The sequence below is a fragment of the Leuciscus leuciscus genome (assembly GCF_965113295.1).
Source record: "Leuciscus leuciscus genome assembly, chromosome: 15".
Classification (NCBI taxonomy): Eukaryota; Metazoa; Chordata; class Actinopteri; order Cypriniformes; family Leuciscidae; genus Leuciscus; species Leuciscus leuciscus.
The window spans coordinates 11,568,670-11,581,166 of NC_138739.1; the positions used below are offsets into that span (position 1 = coordinate 11,568,670).

At 35.2% G+C, this 12,497-nt stretch overlaps 1 protein-coding gene across 1 annotated transcript; it reads right to left on the reverse strand.

Moving 5' to 3' along the window:
* Positions 1–8,816: 8,816 nt before the first annotated feature.
* On the reverse strand, positions 8,817–11,713 carry LOC309476185 (uncharacterized protein). The gene is made up of 4 exons (XM_082139434.1): positions 10,650–11,713; positions 10,125–10,460; positions 9,745–10,032; positions 8,817–9,637 (listed from the first exon to the last, which is right to left on the reverse strand). Exons 1-4 carry the CDS (start codon positions 10,696–10,698, stop codon positions 9,483–9,485), a joined length of 828 nt encoding a protein of 275 aa, XP_081995560.1. The 5' UTR covers positions 10,699–11,713; the 3' UTR covers positions 8,817–9,482.
* Positions 11,714–12,497: the final 784 nt, after the last annotated feature.

The following is a 12,497-nucleotide window of genomic DNA, read 5'->3' on the forward strand; positions in this document are numbered from 1 at the left end:
TGTTTTTAATGATGGGGCAATAATAATAATAATAATAATAATAATAACAACAATAATTTTATATAGCGCTTTTCGGTACTCAAAGCACTTTTACATATGGAAGGGGGGATCTCCACAACCAATATAACCTTACACTCTTATGCAAGAAATGACATCTGATATAAAAGTTAGTCGTTTAGGAACAATAATATTGCGCACCATTTTGTATTTTAGGCACATTTGAACTTCTCACGAAAACGTTCAGCCTAATTCAACCACACGTGCGTATGCACATGCATTTCTTCTTAACCTCCTTCTAAGTCTGATGAATTCCGAGTAGCTACCTCGTGCCGGAGGTAGCCTATAATTTACACGCACAAACCATAATAAAGGCCTTTCCGCACGGCTTCCCTCTCTGCAATGACGCATGAGAGAAGTAAAACAAGATCCTCAAGCGATGTGCCAACAAGTGAGCCGCTTTCTAGACAAGTTCAAACAAAGTTGTTTAAAAAAAAAAAAAAAAAAAAAAAACTTTTGCACAGACAAATAGCAGGCTGTATAGACCCATTTTGCGCCGACGTCACAATTACGTCACGGCGCTAGCTGGAGGCAAAACAAAGGGAAAAACTGGAGGCGGCCAATACATGGATTTCTCGCCGACGTCATCACTGCTATGGAATTCCAAAGCTGCCAATACTAAAAATAAATAAATACATAAATAAATATACAAATAAATGTAAAAAAAAAAAAAAAAAGAGTATATATAGCCTATATATATGTATATATATATAGGCTATACATAAATATACATAGAAAAGCAAAAAAACGAATTTATACATTTATTTCCTTATTTATGTAGGCCTATATATTTATTTTTTTCCATATTTATTTATTTATTCTTTTATTTATTTATACATTTATTCATTTCTACATTTATTTATTTCTACATTTATGTATTTGTACATTTATTTATTTCTTCCTACATTTCTTCCTGCGTAGGGTAATGAGGAGGGCGTGGTTTACCTCAGACATAGCAATCGAGCTCAGAGTAAGCGAAGGGTTGAGGCCACAGTGACACCCTGTGGCGAAATACAATAAAGCTCACTGACGTTGATACGGTCTGTGACTGCGAGGTATATGGTCAAAATCCTAAATCTTACTGTGTGACATGGATAGGCTACTCTTTATTCTGGACATGGCCGTAGAACATCGTTTGGTCTGGATTTGTAAAATGTCCTGGGCTAACAAACATGAAACATGAAACAGGGACTCTGAAACGGAAGCGCTTGATATTTTCCATTTTTCGGTCAGAACTCACGGAAAGGAAGCAGGGCACATATAGGCTACATTGAAGTCGACGCAAGCATATTGACCATTGCTTTTGAAACGAGACCATTGCATTTTAAAAGGCGTGTCACTGTGGCCTCAACCCTTCGCCTTCGCTTACTCTGAGCTCGATTGCTATGTCTGAGGTAAACCACGCCCTCCTCATTACCCTACGCAGGAAGAAATGTAGGAAGAAATAAATAAATGTAGAAATACATAAATGTATAAATAAATAAATGTAAAAATAAATAAATGTATAAAAAATAAATGTAGAAATTAATAAATGTATAAATAAATAAAAGAATAAAAAAATAAATATGGAAAAAAATAAATATATACATAAATAAGGAAATAAATGTATAAATAATTATTTATTTTCGTTTTTTTGCTTTTCTATGTATATTTATTTTTTATTTTATTTTATTTTTTACATTTATTTGTATATTTATTTATGTTTTTTTATATATTTTTTTTTATATTGGCAGCTTTGGAATTCCATACACTGCTTGCGCACGCAACCAGGAGACCCGCGGTCTTCGTATTGGAGTAAAGGGTTTAGGCTAGTAGCATAGTGGTGGTGTTGTCGTTAAGTCAAAATGCCAAGGAGTTGTTGCGTAATTTATTTACATGCAGGCCTATCTGTTGTGTTTTATCTTCTCATTTAAATTATACACGTTGCAAGTAATTCCAAATCTAGGCAAATGGAAGAGTGGGACAGAATTGGAGGAAGTTGTATGTTATATTCTTTCTATTCATAATTTGACGAGCTGCACATGACCACATAGCACGTAGTTGTATGCATCAAGGGATTTGTACGTGTAAAGTGATAGTCCAGTCACACGCAGGAATTTTACCCTTGTTATACACAAGTAACAGACGTACACCAAAAAGTCTTATAAAAATACAAAAATGTATTTATACCACAATTTAAAAAGCTAAACAATTGTATGCATAATCAAGAGAGTGGAAACATTAGATATGACTGCTTCAATTCAAGGGCTAAGAATAATGTCACAATCTGGCGCCCTGGTTAGACAGCGAATGAGAAGGGATAACACAAATCACACCAATAAAGTCATATGTAACAGCACACAGCCACACGTGAGATTTACACAGCAAGGGCAAACAGCAAGTTTCAAACCGGTGTAAACACTTCAAAAACAAACCCCACACATTAAGGAATAATGATATAACTAAATTGGTTTGATCAGTATTTAAAACCAATTCACATATAAACAATTGATAAATAAAACCTAAGCGAGCAGCCCATATCCCACTAGACCGAGAGAAGTTTACATAAGCAAAACATCACAATTGTATCATGCATTTAGCAGAGTTTCATCGAACGCAGCCAACAGTCTAGTCACGCAGGACCCCGCCCTATGGCAAGCCGTTTTAACATTTAATCATTTAAACCGACTAGTCTCTATTTTCATGCTACTAGTACTTATTTTTTAGATACTAGTATCCATTCCATTAAGTACTAGTACTTATTCATTAGCTACTAGTGCTTATTCTTTAGGTACTAGTGCCTATTCTTTAGATACTAGTGCTTATTCTTTAGGTACTAGTACTTATTCAATAGATACTAGTTCTTATTCATTAGATACTAGTACTTATTCATTAGATACTAGTACCGATTAAATAGATACTAGTACTTATTCATTAGATACTAGTACTTATTCAATAGATACTAGTACTTATTCAATAGATACTAGTACTTATTCAATAGATACTAGTACCTATTAATTAGATACTAGTACTTATAAATTAGCTACTAGTACTTATTCAATAGATACTAGTAACTATTTATTAGATACTAGTATTTATTCCAAATGTTACTAGTAAGATTTTTTATTTTACTAGTAAGATTTTTAATTGAACTATCCAGTGGCCATTCTGACTAGTCATAACATAAGACGAGTAAAAAAGCAGTTGTGACTAGTAAAATAAAAATTCTTACTAGTAACATTCGGAATAAACACTAGTATCTATTAAATAGGTACTAGTATTTATTGAATAAGTACTAGTAGCTAATTTATAAGTACTAGTATCTAATTAATAGGTACTAGTATCTAATGAATAAGTACTAGTATCTAATGAATAAGTACTAGTATCTAATGAATAAGTACTAGTATCTAATGAATAAGTACTAGTATCTAATGAATAAGTACTAGTATCTATTTAATCGGTACTAGTATCTATTTAATAGGTACTAGTATCTAATGACTTAGTACTAGTGTTTATTGAATACATACTAGTATCTAGTAATAGTTATTAGTATCTAAAAAATAAGTACTAGTACCTAATAAATAACTACTAGTATCTAATATATATGTACTAGTCACAATTGGAATACATACTAGTCAGAACTGAATAGTTGATATCTGAATGACAGATCCCCATAGAAGTCAATGGCAAATTTTTTTATTTGTTACTAGTAACAAAAGAATAGTTACTAGTCACTATTGGAATAAGTACTAGTATCTAATGAATAAGTACTAGTATCTATTTAATAGGTACTAGTATCTAATAATAAGTACTAGTATCTAATGAATAAGTACTAGTATCTAATGAATAAGTACTAGTATCTAATAAATAAGAACTAGTATCTAATGAATAAGTACTAGTATATAATGAATAAGTACTAGTATCTATTTAATAGGTACTAGTATCTAATGAATAAGTACTAGTATCTAATGAATAAGTACTAGTATCTATTGAATAAGTACTAGTACCTAACGAATAAGCACTAGTATCTAAAGAATAGGCACTAGTACCTAAAGAATAAGCACTAGTAGCTAATGAATAAGTACTAGTACTTAATGGAATAGATACTAGTAGATAATAGTACTAGTAGCATGAAAATAGAGACTAGTCGGTTTAAATGATTAAATGTTAAAACGGCGGCTTGCCATACCGCCCACTTGGCGCTCGTAGTGCAAAGGGAAGGAGGCGCTAAAAGTGCGGTGATGACAGCGACACACACACGCAAATCCCAGCCCCAACGATTTCCAGGACACGAGAAATTTGTCTCGTTACGGTCTCTCTTACGGTCAAGGAACCCCCGAAAAGACTGCATGCAGGTTCTTATATTCAGTAGATCTGCCAATCGCGTTGTACCACTGGTTCATCAGTAACATTGGACACACCTGCAACCAAAGACTTGCAGATACACATGTACACCTGGTAGACATTAACCCACCCTCACAAGTTGTCAGACAGTCAGTGTTATCCTCCCGTTACATACGCTCTAATCATTTCTCTTGTATACACACTTAGTGTCTGAATAAGATAATATATATATATATATATATATATATATATATATATATATATATATATATATATATATATATATATATCAGGCCATACAATTGCTGGCCACTTCTTGTCATCCACAATCCAAAGATCCTCTTTACATTGTCGTCTTCTTGGTGCTGGCTAGGCAGAACTGCGGATCGTACCACACAAGTCTTTACATGACCATTCAGCACATAGTTATAGGCATCTAAAGATTTATATGCCCTCAGTTTCTCTTTACCCTCGGTTTCTCTATCGGGTAGGTGTAGAAGTCAGGCCACTCAACCGGAGGTAGCGTTGACGTTAATCCTGTCAGATCGTCCATTCATTGAATGAGCGTGTATGCCGGGTCAGCCAATCTGGTTCCGTCCGTTAAAATTAACTTTTGTAAACAACAATCGCGGTCCTGGACAGCAAGTGACCTTGCACATTAAGACAAAATCGGATTTTCTCCAGTCACTGTTAAAAAACAAGCTAACAAAACTTGCAAACTAACGTACGTGGGTACGTGAAGCGGCAGAGGGATCGTTCTGCCTCCACCTAAGCTCCGCCCACAAAAAACGTCACCATGTTTACCAACTGAAAAGGGGTCTCGCAGTTTGCGCTATATAAGTTATAACGCACCTTTTCTTGCTCTTTTACTGACATATACCTTATGATATATAGTCAATATGTGTGTGTAGCCTATATAAATATATAGCCTAAGTATAGCATTATGTTTAAAATTTAATCTTAACATAAAATCATACTTTTTAAGGAATGTCTATAAATTGATGAACTCCATTGACTTCCATAGGGAGAAAAAAAAATACTATGCAAGTCAACTATTTGGTTACGACATTCTTCAAAATATCTTCTTTTGTGTTCAGCAGAAGAAAGAAATTCATACAGGTTTGGAACAACTTGAGGGTGAGTAAATTATGAAAATTTACATTTTGAAGTGAACTAATCATTTAATGTAGCAAATACACTTGTTAATTCAGCCTAAATTAAGATGAAACAAGCTGACTGGAAAAAAAAGTGAAGGTTGTAACTTTATGCAAACATTCTTTGTTTTCATTTGATAATTATATTGAAAAACAACTGTTAAGATTATTGCACATTTTTGAATCACCATATAGCCTCTTTGTGTCTTTAAAATGATTTATTTCATTTCATATTGCCATTTGAAAACATAAAAGATAAGCCTATGCAAATATGAAGAAATTTCTCCAGTTGGTTTTAAATCCCAGTTTTTCTTTTTCAAATGTCACATTAGGAAACAGTACACAAATTGAAATGATACCCCCCCCCCCCCCCCCCAAAAAAAAAAAACCACACACATTATTTCACCCAAAATGTTTGCATCCCACACCATGACAGCTAAAAACTGTATTTCATATAGACTATATTTAATAGAGTAATAGAGCACTGTTGAAGACTTTGCTTTTGTATTAAATGCAAAAATTCAATTATAATATATATATATATATATATATATATATATATATATATATATATATATATATAAAGGAAAACAAGCCAGCAGTTGTAAGGCAACTTGGTTATTCTTTTTGTAAAGTAGATACAGTAAACTAGTTTTTTAATTTTTTTTATCAGTGTCATTACTTTTATAAATAGCCTGCTGTGTGTGTATAGTTTATCACTAGAGCGCCATCTAGTGTCCTAACCAGGAACTCTCCTTTCCGAAAAGATGAAAATAAGCTCCACTGACATAAATACATTAAATAAAAATTAGTTGATTAGACACTGTGTTCATATTGTTAAGGATTGAGTTGAAAAACTTTAGTAAAGGTTAAATATTTAATCCTAAAATGTATTAAAGGGGAAAGTTTAGTCCATCAGAAAGTGTTAAAAATCACACTCCATAACTTATCGAGAGAACAGACCACAAATGTGCAGTGTATGTTGTCTTTTTTCATATTGTTACAGTGGAATACAAAGCTTGACAAGAGTTGAGGAACCCTGTCTTATAACCTATTCAAAATGCTAAAACCCATCTTTGTTATAAAAAACCTTTATTGGCAGTTAGAGGCCTGAAAACACAATAAGGTGATTATGCAGGATAACATTCAAATGTTTAAATTCAGTGGATTCATCATTTCAGTGGTGTAATGTGGAAAATACACTTGTTAATTCAGCCTAAAATAAGTTGATACAAGTTGACTGGAAGAGTAAGTTGGAACTCAAAAAATCCCTTTAGTCAAAATAAATGTATTTTTATAATTATATACTATAAGAACAATACATTCTCCCCCAAAATGTGTATATCTGTATAACTGTAAATATTGCTATTGTGTATTTTTAAATCCATATATAGCCTCTTTTTGCCTTTAAAATTATTTCATTGATTTTATTTGCCATTTAATAAAAAAAAACATATACACACACACATATATATATATATATTAGAGGTGGGCATAGATAAAAAATTTTAATCTAGATTAATTTTGAAATTAATCTAGATTAATCTAGATTAAAATGGCTCATTTGAATTCTGCCGAAGGCATTCAGAATATGTGTGCTACCCAAATAATGACTATAAAAGTAAGTCTTTGAGAACGGGTTTCTCAAGCCAGGTGGCGCATTAGACCAGGGGCTCATCTCCTGTTTCCAAAATGCATCATAAACTGCTTGAGAAAGCTGTTCTACTCATAGACTGTAAAAGGTTACTACTGTACTGTTACCGTCCGTAGGCAACATTAGGTAGGCCTATGTTATTATCAACTACTATAGGCTATCAATTAGGGATGGGCGATATGGCCTAAAATCTATATTGTGATATACATTGCAGCCTCTTGCGATAACGATATACAGTATATTATAATAAAACCATTTCAGAACAGATTACACAGACCCATACTAAACAACTGCTAAATGTATTTTTTTTTTAAAGGGTGTATGTAGTTTTGAGAACATATATTGTGCAAAACTGTAAGTATACAACATCATTTTGCAGATAAATAAAATGTAAGTACACTAGCTGCAGAGACTTAAGTAGGTCTAATGTTTATTATGGCTTGGAGCTTATGAAACCCCAAATTTAAAATTAGAATATTGTCTAACTGATGTCTTTTCAGTTAAAAAGAAACACAACAACGATTCTTAAAATCGAGATTATGTGCTACACCACTAAGATATATTGGAATGGGAATAATACGCGAGCGCTGGTATTCAGTGATATCATGTTTCGTTTTGAATTTGAGGTGGTCGAACGGATTAGTCGTGTGTTAACTTACCGAACTGTTACCCCACACACTCTGTATATAGTTTACTGCTGCTCGTCTAACGGCTTAAACCCGAACCAAGTACAAATAATGGATGTTGCACCGATCTTTTTCACTAGCTTTCACTTTCAGCCGTGTTTACTTAAGATGACGACGAATATGCGTTGCAGCCGGGTTTACCTCGCGGCCGCGGGTAGATTGCGTCATCATAGCTTGTGTAGTATAGAGCCATCTCCCAACCCAACTTGGAGAATAGATTAACGGCGATATTTTTTTTATCGCGCGATAAGAGTCTCGCGTTAGCAAGAGTCACCACTAATATATATACACACACACACACACACACACACACACACACACACACACACACACACACACACACACACACACACACACACACACACACACACACACACACACACACATAGGCTAAAAGACACGTAAATGGTAAGGAATTCCTCCTGTTGGTTTTAAATCCCAGGTTTTTATCAAATGCCTCATAAAGTAACAGTACACAAAATGAAATTAATAAAAACACTTAAAGGCACAATATGTATTTTTTTTTATTTAAAAATATAAAAAATCACTATATCTATGTTATATATTTTTTAAAGTTGTGTATTTACATTATCCCGACAGTTCCAATTAACTTCTAAATCCAGAGAAATTAATATTTTAATTCGAAGACACGGACCGTGTCTTTATTTCCGTTTTGTCGCCGTCAATGCCGTCATATCCGTGTTGTCTCTGGTTTCCGCTCGTGCTGCCATGGCAACCAGAGCTATGAACCAGAGCCCTCTGATAGTAACCAAACTGACGCGGACAACTGTGTAGTTCGCAATGTCTATTTGCACGCTGTTGTTGTTTCGTTCAAACATTATGGACCATGGAAAGCAGACTATGGATAAAAAAGGAGAACTTAATATTTTACACAAATTTTTAACATCCCAGACCAGCAGAGGACCAAAAACTGTATATATATACATTACATATATTTAAATAATGACTGTTTTAGTGTTGGAAACTGTAAGTTTTATTAAATTAAAAATAATAATGAACAAAGAAACTCCATGAAGATCAACCAGTAAAAAAAAAACATGGTAAAACAAGCCAGAAAAATGAATATAAAATAAATCCAAATCAGTGGATCCAAGGGTATTTTTACACGACAACGATGTACTATAAACGGAAAAGTTGACCATTTGCATTTTCCGCGCACAGACCACAACATTTTCAAAACAATCCCTGTTCACACGGTTCAGCAAAAACATTGTATTTTAATGCCAGGCCAGTAGATGGAGATGTCATTTTGTAAAGAAACACTATGTGCCTATAGACTAAACATGTAATAGGCATGAGCATGATGTCAGCATTTACACAAATTCATGTTTTTGTAGTTTACACAGAGACAATAACAGTATAGTTTTTAAAAAAAACTTGCCATTTGAAACCCATTTTCAAAAGTATGTTTTCAGGCACCCAAATTTATTGTGTAAATGAACGGCCAACACGGATTAAAAGGTTTTCAGTTTTTAGTTGAAAACGGTGTCGTGTAAACTGAGGATGTGAAACCAAGAATAAACCCACAGACTAAAGTAATCTTTCATTTTTAGTGAGCTAATTAGATGAATTGTATTGTTTTGTTTGTTACGCACACTCATCATTATGAACACGTGCCTCCTTTTCACCTCTCCTGGATGTGATGATGTCATAAACTAAAATAAAAACAGTAGCCGCGCCCACCAGAACAGAGAGGACCAATCGGGCGACAACTTCAGAAGCATCACAACAGAAAGCACAATCTGAGGAAATAAAAAAACCACACGATACACTTGTCAAAGACCAACAACATTCAGTACAAAACAAATAAGGCATCCAATGTTAATAATTAGTAATATAACTAACACACCTGAACATGGCTGACAGAGATCAGTGTTGTTGAGATGTGTGGTCTGGTTGCTGATGGGATTGTTCAGCACACAGCTGTAGGAATCATCCAGACACTCCAGATGTAGAGAGAGGCTTCTGTTGCGATCACACACGCTGATGCTGGACAATACACTGGTTCCTTTGTACCAGGAGAGAGTCACATCACTCACATTCACCACTGAACACAGCAGAACACATTTGGACTCTGATGATCCTGATGATGAACTTGGTAGGAGTTCACTGATAATAACCGGAATGGGCAGACGAGCTTAGAAACATGAAAGAGTAAAGAGAAATGTAGCTTTCCTGCAACTGTCCATAGCATACAAAACACAGCGCAACTTGTAAATCTCTACTCACCGTAGACAGTAACGCTGAATCTATGTTTGGTATGTGTTTTTCTGCTGCTGATGGTTATTTGATAAACTTCAGAGTCTGTGATTCTGGTGTTCGTGATGGTCAGAGATCCAGTCTGATTGTCCACCTTCAGTCTGTCTCTGAACCTCCCATCAGGAACATCTTCCTTTATTGAGATGTAGTTGGTCTCGCGGTGGATTTTCGCTAATTGAGGCCCGTCGGTTTTAAAGTTCCACATGATCACATCATTGGTCTGTAGTTCAGTGTCAGCCTGTAGAGTGACTGAATCTCCCTCCGTCACTGACACTGACTTCACTGCATCTGTGTCACCAAACACACCTGGAGAACAAAGAAAAAACAAGTCAATTGTGCAGATTAAGGATCTTAAAGGTATCTAAATTAAGCTTTAACTGAACTTTGTGGTATTGAAACAATTGCAAACTCTGGAAACTCCAATTTTGGCTTTCAAATGAGATCCTTTAAGATAAATAGATCTCAGAGACGCATCTTCGTATGTTTGTAACTCACCAACCAGACGGCAACAGCACAAACAGAACAAAATTGATCTGTCGAACATTTTCCTCAGCAGTTCAGGGATCTGAAGTACTATCACCCAAGGTGCTCAAGCTTTAAACTCTGAAAGCGCTGTGGTTTGCAGTCGATGAAAACAAGCCGGATCTCCTCCGCTGCGCGTCTTCTTTCTCCTCCCTCCACAGATACCACAGCAAATCTGATCATGCAAAATGGTGGACATGTAAGAGAGTTTCCTGCTAAAACACCTTGGCTGAAATGATTTCACTTACAAGTCACTGTTTTGCCGTTTGCAAAGTGCAATCCCTACAAATGGACAACTTTACATCTGGACTGTTTATTGTTGTATTGTCGCAATCCTGCTAAATAATGTGACATGTGCTCAAACGTAGATCGTTGATGCTTGTGAGCCTGCAGAAAACAGGACGACTGCTGATTGTCATGATAACAGTGTTATTTCTTTCACACTGAACTAAACCCAGACAGAAACATATAGTGTCGGGCCAGATCCGGGCCATATCTGGTACACATCTGGATTCCATGCGTACCAGATGTGGGCCGAATCTGGGCCGACACTATGTTGCTGTCTGGGGAGATACATTTTTGTTGCTTTTTGCAATAAAAGCTGCAGTGTAGTAAAGTTAAATGTAGGAAAATGAATCAGTTTTCCACTTTTAGGGTATACGTTTACACAACAACACTGTACTAAAAATGGAGAAGTATATCCTTTGCATTTTTCTCGTACAGACGACAGCATTGTCAAAACGATCCCCATTTTGATCAGCGGAAACGACTAAAAACGCTGTTTTCTGCTGTCAGGCCAGTGGATGGCAATGCCACTTTGTGAATAAACACTACGCGCCTATAGACTTATAGACACATGACATAACCGTTTTGTAGTTTACACGCTAATTATAGACAATAATGGTATCAATTTCAAAGGTTTGTGTTTTCTGGCCCCCAAAATGCCATTGTTGAATAACTGAACGTCCAAAACGCATAAAAAAAACACATAGAAGCTTTCCGTTTTTAGTTGAAAATGGTGTAGTGTAAATGGCCTTTTAATGTGATAATCAGGGCCGGCGCTCCGCACACGCACATCACGCACTGCGCGTAGGGCACCAAGTGCTTGGGGGGGCACCAAAAAATCTGGGTCGTGAAAAATCATCACAATAGGGTACTAGTATAAATAACAAATAAAATATGTCTAAAGCATGTTAATATTGGGTTTAAGTGGTCGTTCAATGAGGCCTATTATATGTTGATCCGACGAAAATTATGTGTGTATTTAAGTGGTTAGTGCTTAGGGCACCCAAATGGCTAGCGCCGGCCCTGGTGATAATGAAGGCAATAAAATCATGCCACGAACAAATGGATTTAAAAAAATAAATAAAAATCCTATTGTGTTTTTGCTGAGACTGTGATTGACTAGATGCATTCAACAATTAAACTGTGTTTGGGAGTCAAAATGAAACTTGCTGCTCTGGAAAGAAATGTGGTTTGATGTGGTAACTGATTGTGTTGGACAAACAGCTTGTGCAATAGTGGCCTTTTTGTTCCCCTTTCCTGCTGATATAATGCACACAAAACAGTTTTTCTATAAAAATATAATACTATGAATGCTGATGTTTGACATACCAAAGTGACCACTTTCCGGTACACAGGTCAGAAAACGTATTGTTTGAATGTGACATATTAAAATGCCATATACTTTGGATTAAGATTGACTTGATTGTTCTTGACCTCGATCTTGCAGTGCAATATTTCTGTAGAACTTATCAAGTTTCTCAGAAATAACCGTTGCTATCAAACCTAGATCCCACATCCTGAAGACGACCAGATGAC